General features: G+C 38.6%; 1 protein-coding gene across 3 annotated transcripts in view; it reads left to right on the top strand.

Moving 5' to 3' along the window:
* PBX3 (PBX homeobox 3) overlaps positions 1-16,805 on the top strand; it is a 220,361-nt gene that overhangs the window by 162,928 nt on the left and 40,628 nt on the right. For all 3 annotated transcript variants that reach the window (XM_058694119.1, XM_058694121.1, XM_058694120.1), the window contains exons 3-4: positions 399-640; positions 11,300-11,490. In XM_058694119.1, the coding sequence (XP_058550102.1) occupies positions 399-640; positions 11,300-11,490 (433 nt within the window). The remainder of the gene's footprint in view (positions 1-398; positions 641-11,299; positions 11,491-16,805) is intronic.

Genomic DNA, 16,805 nt, shown 5'->3' with positions numbered 1-16,805 from the left:
ACCAGAATAACTACCTTTAGACGTGTTTGTTTGACATCCTTGGAATTATTTTTGTCCTCTCAAAATCCCAAAGTTTTTACCCCCTTCCCATTTTATGCTTAAAGCATCTAAATTTGGGAAGATTGACGTTAGAATATTCTGAGCCGCAGTTACCTTTTTCCAGCAATCCAATCTAGGATAAATTGAGAGGGTGTAATATTAGGAAATCTGGGATGCATGTAAATATTCTCTCAAAGAATTTTCATACTCACGCTTATTGGTAAATGTGAACAAAGAAATTCTCAGCATGAATTGTAGTGCACTAATGTTGTTTGATCATTTTCTCAAATCAACAAAATACTCACACTATTTGTCCTATTTCTCGCTTCTTCTCTCTCTGTCTCTCTCTTTCCTTGAAGGTCTCAGCATCAGAGGAGCCCAGGAGGAGGACCCTCCCGACCCCCAGCTAATGAGACTGGACAATATGCTTTTGGCAGAAGGGGTTTCAGGTCCTGAGAAAGGTGGGGGATCGGCGGCAGCAGCTGCAGCCGCGGCAGCCTCTGGAGGTTCTTCAGATAACTCTATTGAACACTCAGATTACAGAGCCAAATTGACCCAGATCAGACAAATCTATCACACAGAACTGGAGAAATATGAACAGGTCAGCAGCCGCCACTCTCATAGTCCTGCACAAACCCTCTGTTGCTCTTCCATTAGACTGCACTAACCAATTCTGAGGGCTGTGAGGGGTAGGTGTTAACACGAAGAGCAAAATAAATAAGGTCAATGCAAAAACCCAAGTGAATTGCTGGATTCATGAAATGAAGTCCCTTTGAGATTTCGGAGGTGAAGCTGAACCTATTTTATCCCATTCACTTGTTTTCGTTTTACCCATTGCTCACATTCACGCACCCTTACTACCACACCTGCAACCATCCTTCCCCCTCTAACCTCACTGCTTGGTGCCCTTCAAAGCTCGGGGTAATTAACATTTACACACTGGCCTTGTTCATGAGTTTTAACAACTTTCAGAGGAAGCGCTGCACAGTGAACTCTTCCTCCTATGCTGTGAGCTCCAGATCCTCCTGGGAATTAATTCTTATGGATTGTGCCAGAATATAGGGGAGGGAGCTAACCGTCACAAAGCAAGCAGGCTCTGGCCTTTCTCTCTGAAGAGGAGACTCCCAGGATAATTCTAGGTAACCTCGGGCTGGGAATACTAGGCATTGTGTGCTAAATTCCTGATTAGAAAGAGAGTGTAGATTAAAAATGCTATTCTCAGCACTTACATTAACCATACTTCACTGAATCTAAGGCATCTTTGATTTTAAGTTGTGTCACTGTTTATGTACCACCAAGGAAAAGTAACACTACCCAATTTAACTATAACATGCCGTTGACTATAAAATGCTTCCAAACTTCAGAGATGTTAAAAGGTGGGAAAAAAGTTAAGTCTTAGCTTCAATGAAATAAGGTAAAATGTTGATAGTTTGTTTTAAACATATTTTAGTTGTTAGTAAACCTGAAATCCTGTTTAGTTTGAAGAATTCTCACTAGCAGATAATAAAAAACAAACAAACCATTATTATAGGAAAAAAAAAAAATGTGTCCAAAAAGAAAGATAACATTATTAAGTTGAATCCTGTGAAATTGCCAAGTTTTTAGGTCAAAAACAGGATTGGCAGTTTTATAGAGCCCAACCTAGAATAAGACACTGCCTGGACATCCATCACTCAGATAAATAATGTCAGTATTTTGCCAACTTTATTTTGCCTATTACACACACACACACACACACACACACACACACACACACACCCCTACCTACCTACCTACCTACCTTGTTCTGGTTTTGGTGGAGTGTTTTCAAGCAAGGCTTAGGCATCATACCATTTCATCCACAGACATTTCACTGTACAGTCAGGCACTTCTTAAAGTCGGAACACTTTAGTAAGATGTGGGTCTCCTGGTCAGTTTTATTACTGATTTTTTTCTGAGTTCCCTGCGTAGTTTCAGTAGTATATGTTATTTTTTTCATTGTCTTCTCAAGTATTCTGGATGTGGTGGCATTAAGCAAATGTAGGATTCTGTTCCAGAGGTGAGTGTGTTTTGAGGAAGGGTAGAAAATTTATGTAGCTTTATGTTAAAATATAATATAAATTAATATTATAAGATACGTGTTTGGTTTTTTTTCTGAATAGTACTTTCTGGGGTCTCAAACTGTATCTCTAGTCTCGGTAGGAATTTTTGGTAGAAGATGTGCAAATAAGAATTTTGGAAAAATTATCTTGTGTGTGTATATGCAAAAAAATGGAGCTTTCTGATTTGACATATGAATAATTGAGAGTAAACAAAATAAGTCATGGTTGAAAAAGTTGCCCTGAGCATAAACAGAAGAAAATGATTCCAATTTGTAGCATAATCTTAATCGCATAACTTTGTTAAATACATCTATACATACTTACTAAATAAATACCACCAGTCACCTTGCATGGAAAGATCTATATAGTATTAGGGACCAAATGGCCCGACTTTTTTGGCTCAGAAATTAAGGTGATTTCCTTACTGTCTCCTGCCATGGTTCTTCACATCAACTTCGTCTGTAGCCCTGCTGGAAGTTAGGTGAGGCTGTCATTAGTCACTGTCACCAGGGGGATTTCTTTGCTTTTCCTTTGAGAATACACACAAGTTCTTCATAAGTTAATCTATACTATGTATATTTGGAATTTTTGGATTAAATATCATATTGGGAAATAATGAGTTTTAAAGTATAATGATGAATCTTATTTCCCAATATATTCAGTAACCTAATAAAAACCGTTTAAGTATACATTTCCTTGCTCATTTTTAACACTTTCGGAAGGAAAAATACAGACATGAAATCGCTGCAGTATTATGAACAAATAAATAGATGGAGTGTGATGACTGGTTGGCTGAATAACAGAATTTAAGTTTACAGATTTTCTTCTGTAGGTTCTGAATTTTCAGTTCTAGAAACAACACAGCAGCATTTATATCTCTTGAGTTGTCTTTGGGGCTGGATTTTATAGCTCTTCTGTCTGTAGTTCCTAAGTTATTAGATCAGTGAGTTTTAACAGAAGATAGTCAATTGTTTTTTTGTTTGTTTGCTTTTTACAAGTTTTTGGTATATAAGTTGTAGGCTTTATCTGCGATAGACCTCCTAGGGATATGCTTTGGAGCAACTAGGAGGGCTAAGCAGAACCAAGGGAGATGAGGGGATGGCATTTCCAAAATAGATGGCATTATAATTTCTATTTTATAGATGAGAAAATGAGACTCAAGTTAAATGATTTGTCCAATGTCACACATCTGGTTAGTGTCCAAATCAGGTATTGAAATCAATTTCTGACAATATACCTTCCATTTCCATTGAATTATGCTTGCTACTTATATAGAATTGGAAAATAATTCAGTACATTCTGGTTGTTTCTCATTTGCCCATGTGGACTTGCATTTAGAATGGGATCAGAATACAGCTGGAAAAAACAACTATCTTAATCACTTTCCAGAAAGCATATTTTTCCTCCTAAAAGTGAACACAGGTATTCCAAGTGACAGAAGCCTGTTAGTAAATAGGAAGAACATACATGTTAAGGCAGTGGATTCATCAGAAAATTGTGTTGAGTCTTTTACTGAGAGAAATAAACTACATTGGAATCTTAGAGCTATTCACTCTACTGTGTTTTGCAACGAAGCTGTAATGAAAATGTATCTGAAGCCTGTTTAGATTTAGATTGCCATAAAATTAACAAACACTACCACTGCAGTAAATTAAAGTACCTTATAAGCACAGCCACATTTACAAAGCTAAGCAGACTAGAGCTACACTTTGAGCAAAATTAAATCCAAGCCCCAAGGCTCAGTTTTATGTGTGTGTTTTAGGAATGGTACGGTCTTTAAAATCCTGTCCTTTTTTTCCCTCCAGAAAATATCCTTTGATCATATGTCTTCATTACATAGGCTCAGATAAAATGATTTTTGATGATAACCATCTAAATTCACTTATACACACTTTTGAAATATTAGGCATAGAATATATAGTACAGTAAGGTTCTTGAATATTACTACCACCCAAAACGAAACAAAACTATTTTACTTTTCTCTTGTTGATCCTAACACCCAACGGGAATATATAATTTTCCAGAGTTTGCAGCTCCTGTCTTACAACACTTCGTTTGGGGTACATTGCTTCCCTCTTTGGCTATGAAAAAAAAAAAACAAACCCGGTTGCTTCTTTGTCTTTTTGTTGATTAGCTACAAGTTTTGAAAAACGCTTTTACACTACCTTTCAAAAATAGTCTTACAAGGAAGGGCCCAACTATTAGAATAAGTGAATTCCTAATGAACTTGAGCCTAGGGTCCTGGGAAGCCTGATTTTAAGAATTGAGGGTCTTCTGGCTTCCTCCACCTCTCTTCCAAAGGGAAATGGACACGTGGTTTTTGCGAATGAAATTTGACTTAGACGTTTGTTCTCAGTTAAAAAGAAAAAGATATATCATGCCCTGTGCCGCTCTCCCACTTTGCTTGTACCAGAAGAAATGCTTGTACACAGGCAATTCACTTCATAATTTACAGCTGCTATAATAGAGATGACATATTGAAAGCTATCTACTATAATTATATTGAAATACATTTTTGCTGAAGGCGAAAGTGTTGTAAGGGTCCCAACCCTCCCCGAGCATCTGGGAACCTGCTTCCCGGGTTCACAGATGTCTTTTGAATTCACCTCAAATCAGGTAAAGCACTGGAAGCAAGCATGTACACCAAATGTGCCCAAGACTAACCAGGTAATGTTTAGCTACTACCAGACTTTCAGACTGCAAGGACTTAATCGTGGGAGGAATGGAAATTGAGTGTGGAGCCTAAACCATTGTAAAAGCATGTCCTTGTGCTTGTCGAGGATCTCAACATTATGTGCTTACATTTGCTGGCAAAATCTCCTTTGCTTGTAAAGGAGTTTTATTTTTATCAGGTTAAAAAAAATACTGATGTTATTACATGAGAGATTGTGTAGCTTAAGAGGCCGGACAGACAAAAGGGTACTCTCTGATGGAAACTTTATATTTCATTTTCCCAAGCAAGGCTTTGTCACCGATTGCTCCAAGGGAAAGGTTTTACTTCTTGTCAGCTTTCATGCTGGGTCTTTTCCTTGGCTGGAAAGTGTGTTTGAATGTTCCCCTTTTTTTCCTCCAAGTTTCTGCATTATTAGCTCTATGTACCAAATGTCTCTTTGACCACAAACTTGATTAATCAAATGACTTGTTTTAATATGTGAATACTCTTTTGTTTTCAGCTTCTGTCTGTATAATTCAGGAAGTGGGAAGGCCTGACTATATTAACTGTATTAGGTAATCAGAGTAGGGACTGCTTGCAGAATAGCTAACATATACAAAATATGAATTTCATAAAATTGCCATTTTCATTGTCAACAATAACTGCCATTTATTAAATATTAATTACGTCCTAGGCTCTGTGCAAAGACCTTAGCATGTATAATATAATCCTTATGAAACCCTTACGAGATAGGTCCCTAAATCATGTAATTAGGTAAGAAGTGTTGAGGTACAGTAGATATTTCATCTTTGTGGCTGCTCCTTACACATATTTGTCTCATTCCACTTGGATTAGGAAAAATCTTTAGGTGTTGACTTTTATCCAAAACAAGAAGAATTTGTTGATTTAATAAACATTCCATAAATACAAAATCTATGGTATTGGACCAGAGTTACTTGCAAGGTTATAAAGACAGCTAGAAAATGGATGCATGCAAATTTGAGAGGCAATAACTTTTAATAGAGATTTATTCTCTTTGAAAAGTGGACTTTAGAATGGGGGTATCATGATCTGTTGACTACAGTCAGCTTCTCTGGATGGTTACAAAAGACCAATTCGGTTGTTAGATCTGATCACTTACCCATTTTAAAGCTTCCTCTAAAGTCAGTGCTTGCTCACTGTCTGATTTTATATTTTTACATTTGTTGATGTGAATTTACAGGCAAGAAAGGGATTGAGTCTTGAATTCACAACTGAAAAAAGCACCGCCACACAACTTTAACTCGGCACTCTGAAAACTTTGAGTGTGAACGAAATATGTATGGATATTGAGGAGACAGTTTTACTAGCCAATAAATATCGTTAAAAACATTATCCAAATAGTTCAAATCCTTAACTGGTTTTGGGTTTTTAAGGAGAAGGGAACCAATGACAAGGAGAAAGGCTCATAATAAGAATTGATTGAAAATGTTTTTATCAGGCAGATCTTTTCATACTTTGTGTTCAGTTAACTATGTTCTTGCAATGTGTGTTTTAAAACACAAGCAAAAATGCATCCTAGATAGTTTCAACATCTGGATTAAAAGAAAAAGAGGCTTCTGCCATTGCTTTAGCTCAGAAAATTCAAGGAGTCGAAACTCTCATTTCCTAAATATTCTAATTAACCAAGGTGTTACTACATTTGTATTGTGGACATTGACCAGAAATTTTTTTAACCGATAATTTCACCTGGAAAAATAATAAGGCAATGAAAAATTTCTCCAAAGTCTATTTTAATACTCCAGTCTTGTAAGTGTGATTGAGGTTGTGATAAATGAGCATCCCACATTATAAACGGCATCGATGCTAGTATGTGGTTGGGTGGCCCTTCAAAACAACTCTGCAATCATTTGATCATTCTTACTGCATTTATCTGCTTAAAAAATGTATACCTTTTAAGGAATAGAAGATGAGGCAGTACTGTGCTCTGCTCTGAAACTGGTACAGATGATGCTGTAAATGAGGCTGTAATTTACTTTCAGTGGTATAAAGGAAAAAAATCACTTTGCCTAAAGTGTATGCATCTTTCTTAAGGGTGTACCCAGATTTTAATTATCTAAATGTAAATACTTAACGAATTTTACTTAGAGTAATGAGCTAAAGTGCACACTACATAAATGAGATGTTCTAATTAATCATGTATGAACTACTGGTTTAAAGAAAAGCTATGTGAATTCTGTGAATGTTGGGCTATTGCCAAATTGCTAATCAGCATTTGCATTCATAGATGAGTTCACTTAATAAGTTGTGAGACATTCAGCAAATGTTTTAGGAAATTATGAGTTTTTAGATGCAGAAACTTTTTGCTTTTAACCCTTTTTTTCCCTCACATGCTTCCTAGAAACCATAGGCAAACTTTCTTTCTGGAGAGATTAAAATGCAGCCAGAGAAAAACGTAAGAGAGCTTGCATCTCAGGGATCATTCACATAGGAGTTTTGAATTATTTATCAAGACGTACACCCTGTCAAAGATATATGTAACCATAATGTGCAAGCTAGGTTTTTAGGAATTTGCAATGTTCTGTGTGCAAATTACAAATGCTTCCATACTCCAGTGCCGCAGTACTCCAGCCTTTTGGTCTTAAGACCTAGACTCTTAGAACTTATTGGAGACCCCCAAGAGCTTTTGTTTGGTGGATTATATCTGTCAACATTTATTATAATAGAAATTAAAACTCAGAAATATTAAAAGGATTCATTCATTAGTCTTAAAATAGCAATAATGAATCATTTTATGTTAACCTAAATACCATTTTTGTAAAAACCTGTTATTTTCCCAAAAGCCTCAGCATCTATTGAGAAGAATGACATTGTTTTTATATTCTTGCAAACTCTTTAATGTTGGGCTCAATAGAAGTCACCTGGATCTTAAATGTGCTTCTGCAGTCAATCTGTTGTCATTGTGGTTGAAATAATACAAAGAACATCTGGATCTGGCCTCACACAAATATGTCATTGGAAAAGGCAGGAGTGGTAATAGCATTTTCAGATAGCTGTGGACTTTCTTCTTTGATATTACACCAAAACTCGGCAAGCTGTAATTTCTTAAAGGTTAGTTACAGTGCAGAGTCTGAACCCATATCAATTAACTCTTTGTACTCTGTTCCTTTCAAATCCATCGGTCTAATATGCACTTGGAGTGGATCTTCTACCTATGCATATTTTTGTAACATCATGCATTAATCATTTGGAAAGTATTGGTTCACTGAGTTACGTATATCTTCCAGTGTTGACACATTTCATTATATAATACCAAAATATGTTTATTAGTATCAACATCAAACTAATCAGAAAGTCCACGGAGAAACTGTTAAGCTAACAGTGGTGGATGCAAGTTTTGCAAAATTCTAATTTTCACTTGAAAGCTCAAATTCATTACGACAGACACTACTGTCAGCTCTTTTCCTTTACATGACAAGCACGCTTTGTTCATTTTTGAGGGCATCTGCCAAATACCCAAGTCTGAATAATTAGAATTTGTTGGTTTTGCTTTAAAAAGAAAAAATGGTGTCCCATGAAAAAAGCAGCTTTAGCTCACAACTTAAACAATCACATAAGTGCTTTTTCTCAAGGTAACTGTCTGTTGATATGCAGTAGAGTGCTTTTTGTTTGTTTCCCATTTTGTCACACAGAATATTAACGACCTAGTGAAGGGCTGGGATATAATAAGATGAATAATTTCTCTTGCTTCACCAAGGACATTCATAAATGAAACTTTCTCTTTGCGTGTGTTTGTGTGAACGCAGGGTGGTGAAGGATAAACAAAGAAGCATCAAAGATTACTTAGTATTCGGTTTCCCAAAGAGTTTTTCTTAGCACATGGGTCCCCAAGATGCTATAGAGCTGTGCTGTCCAGTACGGTTACCACCAGCCACGTGTAGATGTCGAGCACTTGAAATCTGGCTAGTATGAGTTGAGATGTGCTATAAATGTAAAATACATACCGGGTTAGAAAGTGAACCAAAAGAGATAATGTAACATACGTCACTAACTGTGTTTCTTAAATATTGGTTATGTGTTGAAATGTTCATAGTTTTCGTATATTGGGTTAAATAAAATATATTTTTAAAATTAATTTCACCTGATTCTTTTTATTTTTTTAATGTGGCTATGAGAGGTTTTTTTAAATTTTATATGTGGCTTGCGATATATTTCTTTTGGACAGCACTACTCTAGAGAAAAGAGGTTTTATAACCAAATTTATTTGGGAAAAGTTGGCTATACCATTCCCCCTTGAAGATTTATTGTGCACATTGCTGTATTAGTATTGAGGAGTCTTGCAAAAAAAAAAAAAAAAAAAAAAAAGCTTAAAAATTTTTGCTTAACTCTGCATTTTCCAAATATACTATATTTTGGGACCATGTATTAACATTCTCTGGAACTAGCTATAGAAGTACATACTTTCTGATCCCAGTGTAGGGACATAGTTCTAGTCTAATTTTCTTCATTTTATTGATAACAAAACTGAGGGGTAGAGTTTGTCAAGTTATATCATTTTGAAATTATATGAACATCTCTTTAGAGAAAGCACAAGAAAAAATAAGTACATATATTTCTTGTCAGGATGACCACTTGTTTTCAGTTTGGCCTAAGGTAGATAAAGTAATATAATGGGGGACAGTCTTAAGTCTGTTTTTATTTTGGTTTCCTTAAAGATAGAACTTCTGGTTTTAGAGCTACACAGTTCCTTGACATTTTACTATGTCACAACCTAGGATAATAGTTCGTAGCCTTGTTTAGTTATAAACTGGCTAAGAATCTGAAAACAAAACTCCACAGTTATCCCTTCAGGTATTACACAGGCACACACAACTTGGATAAGATTTCAGGGACTCCTAGACATTCTAAACTTATCCATGGACTCCAAGTTAAGAATCCCTCACATATAGTTCAGGGACAATGTATGTACAGATATTAATCAACATTACTCTCAAATTGTAATACGGCTGACCAATCAATAGATGTTTATTGGATGCCCACTGTGTACAATGCATAATTCTACACTCCAAAGAATCCCATAAGTGTAACATAGGGTCACTGCTCACTTAAATTGCATAAGACCTAAGATATACCCCCCCAAAATCCTTTCATTGATAAGCAAGACTCATTTTACTTCACCTTAGAAATATTTATAGAAAAGCTCCCTAAAAGCTTAGAGTAACTGAAACACCCAGTGAACTTACTTGAAAGGTTAGTTCTCTAATGAGCAGTTAGAAAAACCATCATGTGCTATATGTGAGCCATGTTCAGGGTATCTATAGGGAAGTGGACATTATTATAGCTTCAAACTGTGTCTTGCGGTGATCAATGATTGTTCTGTCTGCTCGCCCTACCAGGGGCATCTGTACAGTAAGATGCAGAATCTCCTGTCATGCCTTTTTAATGAAAATGCCAGAAGATGTTCTTTTTTTCAAGGGTGTAAACTGATGCTTTATTTACCAAAGCAGTACTAGATTTCAGCGTGGGCCCCGTTACTTGGTTTTATAGGTCTAAAAGAATATAGGTGAACTGAAACAAGGGCTGAGGATTGTTCACTTAGAACCTCGAGACCCAGCTCTGATCCTTCTTTTCCTACTGCACGTCCCCTGAAGAGTTGAGCTGCTTTACCCATCTTCCACGGATGGCCCATATCTATGGATAAGGCGGACACCATAGCTAAATTTTACTGGGACGTTGGCATGCTTGACGTCCAAGGCCCTTTACATGCCAGGATGGATCTGAATCCCCTCTTCTTCTCTACATACTCTCTCTCATCCTCTGAACTTGCTGCATATTATTTCCGTGGTTTTTCTTGTGCCTAGCATTCTTCCTAGTTTCCATCTTTATCCACTTTTCAAAAATCCTACCTATTCTTTAAAGCCCAAATGTCACTGTGCCGTGAAGCCTGATGTGATCTCTGCCTCCACAGGAGGACACTCCTTCCTTGGAACTTAGGAAACACTTATTCATATCTTCCTGTGACACTTTGGAAAGACCGCCTTGTTTGAGAATTTTTTATATATTTATTTTATCATAGTAAAGGCCGGGTCCACATCTTGCTCCTTTCTCTATACCTTAATAGCATCGGGAAGAGTTTGCACTCCATAGTCCTTCTGTAAACATTTGTTGAATAAATGTGGAACCCCAGAGAAAATAAGAGGTTCTTAGTATTGACAATAAACATATATTCCTACTTATCCATAGGAGTTGGTAGAGCATATCCTCCAGTGGGAAAACCTCATTTTGGAACTGGGAAAAGGGTGAGGGGAAGGACAGTTGAGTGCGATATGCCTCCTTTGCATGTCCAGGCCATTCATAGTTTCAGAATTCTTGCTGCCCCATCTAACTACCACTGCCATTTGACAAGTGTCTTAGTTTTCATTTTACCCTACCCACTGCATAACACCACTGGCAATTGCAAATGAGGTGGAAATTTAGATGTTAATGTTTGGGTGTGATAATCTAAAATACCAGATTCCTAAGGAGTGACTTTTTTTCCCCTTTACAGGCATGTAATGAATTCACTACACATGTGATGAACCTTCTCCGAGAGCAGAGTAGAACACGTCCCATTTCCCCAAAAGAAATTGAAAGAATGGTGGGCATCATCCATCGAAAATTTAGTTCCATTCAGATGCAGCTCAAACAAAGCACTTGTGAAGCAGTTATGATTTTAAGATCAAGGTTCCTTGATGCCAGGTATGTGAGGCCACAAATCTGTTGCATGGCTCTCCCCCCCCCCCCCCCTTTCACTCCTTGTATATTATTTTCTGTAAAACTGGCCAGTTGGTCTTAGATTCTTCTTTAATTTGGGTATAAGAGCTCTTCTCTACAATAGATAGCTAATATCACCTCATGGTGCCTGCACTGTCATGGTTCCTCTTGTTTGGGGGTGGACCTATTAGCTACCAGTTTGGTGACTCAGGAAACAGGATTTAGTGCTGCTACTAATGACTTAGGAAGATGGAGCCTATAATTCTGATGCTACAAAGTAGTTTTAAGGATAATTTTCAGTATGTGTAACTCTGTACTTTAACAAAGGCTTGTGGTCTAAGAATTTCTTGATGTTACATCAGCTGTGCACATTATAAGAAAATATTTGGAAATACTAGTGTCCCCAAGAAGGAAGTGGTGTTGTAGTTCATAGCAATTACCACAAAACTCCGCCTATCGTTGTTCCAAATCAAGGAAGAAAGCCTGTCAGTTTCTCCTGTAGGGATAACAATTTCCCTTTTATCTGAAACGTTCACCGAGTTTTGCAGGAGTTAATCAATTGTATATGGTGTGTTGGACCTACTGGGTGACGTAACTGAATTGTCACGTTCCTGCTACATGCTGCCTCAGCAGGGATGCCTCTTGGGCATTGCTAAAGCTTGTGATCAGCCTTCAGCTTTGGAAAGGAGTTTCTGATTTGTTTTGCTTTCTCTCCCTTGCAATCTGACAGAGGTGGTAATTATCATCCACATTTTGCAACATTGAAGAAAATAAGTTAGCTTCTCAACTGGAAAACAGGTTGTGGAAGGGTGTTCACGCCAGAGCTCTGCCTTAGGGCCCAACAAAGAAACACATGCCACCAACTATACTACTGTTCTAGTTAAGGAAAGCCCCAGATCATTTCCGCTTCCTTCTTCTTCCGTACTGAATTAGTCACCAGTTTTCAGCCTTTCTCACATTAGCTCACTCTTCCTGCCCACACACCGCTCAATCCTTGCCTACCATTTTGTACCTGGACCAGCGTGGTCCTCTCCTGTGCCTCCCTGTCTCCAGCCTCAATCCCTTTCTCACCCCTCTTCCACACTCCGTTTCTGTTTCTGCAGCATCTCTGTGATGCCTTAAAAATCACAAGTAGCTTTTCCATGCTGGATAACTCACACGCTACTTAACCTAGCACTTAAGGCCTAATGTGACCTGTTCTCACCTGAATTACTTTTTTGTTAAGATTCTTTAAAGTTTTGTGTTTTTTCCCTATTTGAAAAATCCCAAGCTCAGTATGGAAAATTGGAAAACCTATAGAATAGAAAGCTGAAAGATAAAAGACAACCGCATTTTTGCTACCTAAAGAAAAAAACTCACTGTAAATGCTTTAATATGTTTCCTTCTGGTTTGGGGGCTTAAAAAAATGTTTTTGTGATGGTACAATATGCATAATTCGGTTTGCTTTTTAAAAAATTTACCCTGACTAAATAAAACATTTGTATAAAGTATAAGCTATATCTGAGCTTTCAGCAAATTGTAATCTTTTTGCTGGTGGAGGGTCTTGCCTCAATGTTGATGGCTCCTGACTGGTCAGAGTGATGGTTGCTGAAGGCTGGGGTGGCTGTGGCAATTTCTTAAGACAACAATGAAGTTTGCTGCACGATTGACTCTTCACAGACAATTTCTCTGTAGCATGTGATACTGTTTGATAGCATTTTACTCACAGTACAGCTGCTTTTAAAATTGGAGTCAGTCTTCTCAAACCCTGCTGATTGATCAATTAAATTTATATAAAATTCTAAATTCTTGGGTGCCTGGGTGGCTCAGTTGGTTGAGCATCGACCTTGATTTCAGCTCAGGTCATGATCCCTGGTCATGGAATCAAGCTCTGCATCAGTTTCTCTGCTGAGCACGGAGCCTGCTTAAGACTCCCTCGCCCTCTGCCTCTACCCCTATTCACTCTCGCTCTCCTCTGAATTAGAAAATAAAAAAATAAAATGGTCTAAATCCTTTGTTGTCACTTCAACCATCTTCACAGCATCTTCACCAAGAGTAGATTCCATCTCAAGAAATCACTTTCTGTGCTCATTCATAACAAGCAACTCCTCATCCATTCAAGTTTTCTCATGAGTTGGCAGCAACTCAGCCCCACCTCTAGGCTCCACATCTAATTCTACTTCTCTTACTGTTTCCACCACATCTGCAGTGATTTCCTCCACTAAAAAACCATGAGAGCTAGAATCAACTTCCCTTAATGGTTCCCTTAAAGGTTCATAATGGCCTCAGAATGGTGCATCCTTTCCAGAAGGTTTTCAAGTTACTTTGTCCAGATGCATCAGAGGAATCGCCATCTATGGCCGCTGTGTCTTTACAAAGTGTATTTCTTTTTTTTTTTTTTTTTTTTAACATTTATTTATTTTTGAGAGACAGAGAGCATGAGCAGGGGAGGGACAGAGAGAGAGGGAGACACAGAATCAGAAGCAGGCTCCAGACTCTGAGCTGTCAGCACAGAGCCCAGTGCAGGGCTCGAACCCATGAACCGTGAGATCGTGACCTGAGCTGAAGTCGGAAACAACCTACTGAGCCACCCAGGCACTCCTACAAAATGTATTTCTTAAACGATAAGACTTGAAAGTCAGAATTGCTCCTTGATCCATGGGCTGCAAAATGGATATTATGTTAGTAGGCATGAAAACATAATCTCATTGTCCATGTCCATCAGAGCTCTTGGGTAACCGGGTGCATTGTCAATGAGCAGTAATATTTTGAAAGCAATCTTTTTTTCCCCGACCAGTAGGTCTTAACAGTGGGCTTAAGATAGTCAATAAACCATGTTGTAAACAGGGGTGCTGTCAGCCAGGTTTTGTTGTTCCACTGGTAGAGCACAGGCAGAGTAGATTTAGCATAATGCTTAAGGGCCCTACAATTTTCGGAATGGTCAGTGAGCACTGACCTCAACTTAAAGTCACCAGCTGCATTAGCCCTAACAAGAGAGCCACAGCCTGTCCTTTAAAGCTTTGAAGCCAGGATTGACTTCTCCTCTCTAGCTATGAAAGTCCTAGATGGCATCTTCTTCTAATAGAAGGCTGTTTGGCCTACATTGAAAATCTGGTGTTTAGTGGAGTCCCCTTCATTAACTATCTTAGCCAGTTCTTCCAGTTAACTTGCTGCAGCTTCTGTATCAACACTTGCCGCTTCAGCTTGCACTTTTCTGTGATAGAGATGGCTTCTTTCCTTAAACCTCACCAGCCAACCCCTACTAGCTTCAGACTTTTCTTCTGTGGCTTCCTCACCTCTCTTAGCCTTCACAGAATTGAAAAGAGAGCCTTGTTCTAAGTTAGAATTTGGCTTCAGAGCATATGTTCTGGCCCGTGTGAGCTTCCATTCAGACCGCTAAAACTTTTTCCATCAACAATATGGCTGTTTTCACTTTCTTACCGTTCATGTGTTTACTGGAAGACCGCATTCAGTTTTCTTCCAGAACTTTTCCTTTTGGGGAGCCTGGGTGGCTCCATCGGTCGGGTGTCCGACTCTTGATTTTGGCTCAGGTCGCTATCCTAGGGTTGTGGGATTGAGGCCCACAACGGGCTCTGCGCTGGGCCTGGAGCCTGCTTGAGATTCTCATTCTCTCTTTTTCCCTCTCTCTGTCTCTTTCTCTCTCTGTGCCTCTGCCTCTCTCCCTGGCTCATGCTGTCTCTCCCAAAATAAAATTAAAAAAAATTTTTTTTAATAAAAAAACCCCAACTTTTCCTTTGCATTCACAACTTGGTTGACTGGCTCAAGAGGCCTGGGTTTTGGCTGTCTTACTAAGCTTAATAAAGACATGCCTTTCTCACTGAGCTCAGTCATTTCTACCTTTTGATTTCAAGTGAGAGACATGTACTTTTCACTCCTTTTACTTGGGTACTTAGAGACCATTGTAGGGTCACTCATTGACCTACCTAATGCCATATTGTTGTGTCTCTGGGAATAGGGAGGCCTGACAAGATGGAGAGAGTCGGGGGAAGGAGCAATCCAAACACCCACAACATTTATTAAGTTTGCTGTCTTAGATGGGTGTGCTTCTTGGCACCCAATAACAGTCACAGTAGTAACATCGAAGATCACTGATCACAGATCACCATAACAACTATAATAATAAGATACGAGTTTGAAATGTCACAAGAATTCTCAAAATCTGACACGGAGACACCAAATGAGCAAAAACACTTGGGAAAATGGCTCTGACAGATTTGCTCAATGCAGGGCTGCTACAAACCTTCATTGTGTTAAAATTGCAGTATGCCTGTGTGCTATACAATTCTATTCAATTATGCAGTGAGATGTAACAGGATAAGTGCTGTGAAGAAAATAAAGCGATATAAGGGAAGAGAAACTGATGGAAAGAGGATACTATTTTAAACAGATTTTTTTAAAGTTTATTTATTTATTTTGAGAGAGAGAGAACATGCACGCATGAGTAGGGGAGGAGCAGAGCGAGAGAGAGGGAGAGAGAGAATCCCAAGCAGGCTCCATGCTGTCAGCACAGAACCTGATGCGGGGCTCAAACTCATGAACCGCAAGATTGTGACCTGAGCCGAAACCAAGAGTTGGAGGCTTAGCCAACTGAGCCACCCAAGCACCCATAATCAGATTTTTTTTTTCAAAAACTTTTTGATGTTTTTTAATTTATTTTTGAGACAGAGAGAGGCAGAACATGAGCAGAGGAGGGGCGGAGAGAGAGGGAGACACAGAATCTGAAGCAGGTTCCAGGCTCTGAGCTGCCAGCACAGAGCCCAACGCGGGGCTCGAACTCACAGACCGTGAGATCATGACCTAAGCTGAAGTCAGACGTTTAACCGACTGAGCCACCCAGGCACCCACACAATCAGATTTTTATGGAAACTAGTGTTTCAGTGAAAATCTTTATACATTGAAACTTTTTGATCTTTCGGGTTATTTCCTAAGGATTAATTCTCAGAAATGGAATTATTAGATCAAGGTTTGAACATTTTTAGTGCTCTCATTATATCATTGAATTGTTCTTTCCTGTGTTTAATCCAAAATGAAATCCCTCTTGGTCTTACCTGTTTCCTCTGACTGGAACCACTTATCCTGCCACCATCCCATCTCCTTCCCTCCCCCTCCCCAACCCTCATCCCTGGCCTTCCACAGTAAACCCTGTTCTCCCAACCGTATCCCCAACTTGGTCACCAGTAATCTGTCATCTGTGAGGGTGTCCAGCATGGAGCCTGGAGTGGAGCAAGCACTTGTGTTTGTTGACTTAGTGAGACTTTGCTTATCCTTCCAGGCCCAGCCTAAATGCTCCCTTTTTAGGA

Source organism: Neofelis nebulosa, chromosome 12 (genome assembly GCF_028018385.1).
Source record: "Neofelis nebulosa isolate mNeoNeb1 chromosome 12, mNeoNeb1.pri, whole genome shotgun sequence".
Lineage (NCBI taxonomy): Eukaryota > Metazoa > Chordata > Mammalia > Carnivora > Felidae > Neofelis > Neofelis nebulosa.
Note: the sequence above shows the minus strand (reverse complement) of the source record. Positions and strands in the feature narration are given on the sequence as shown.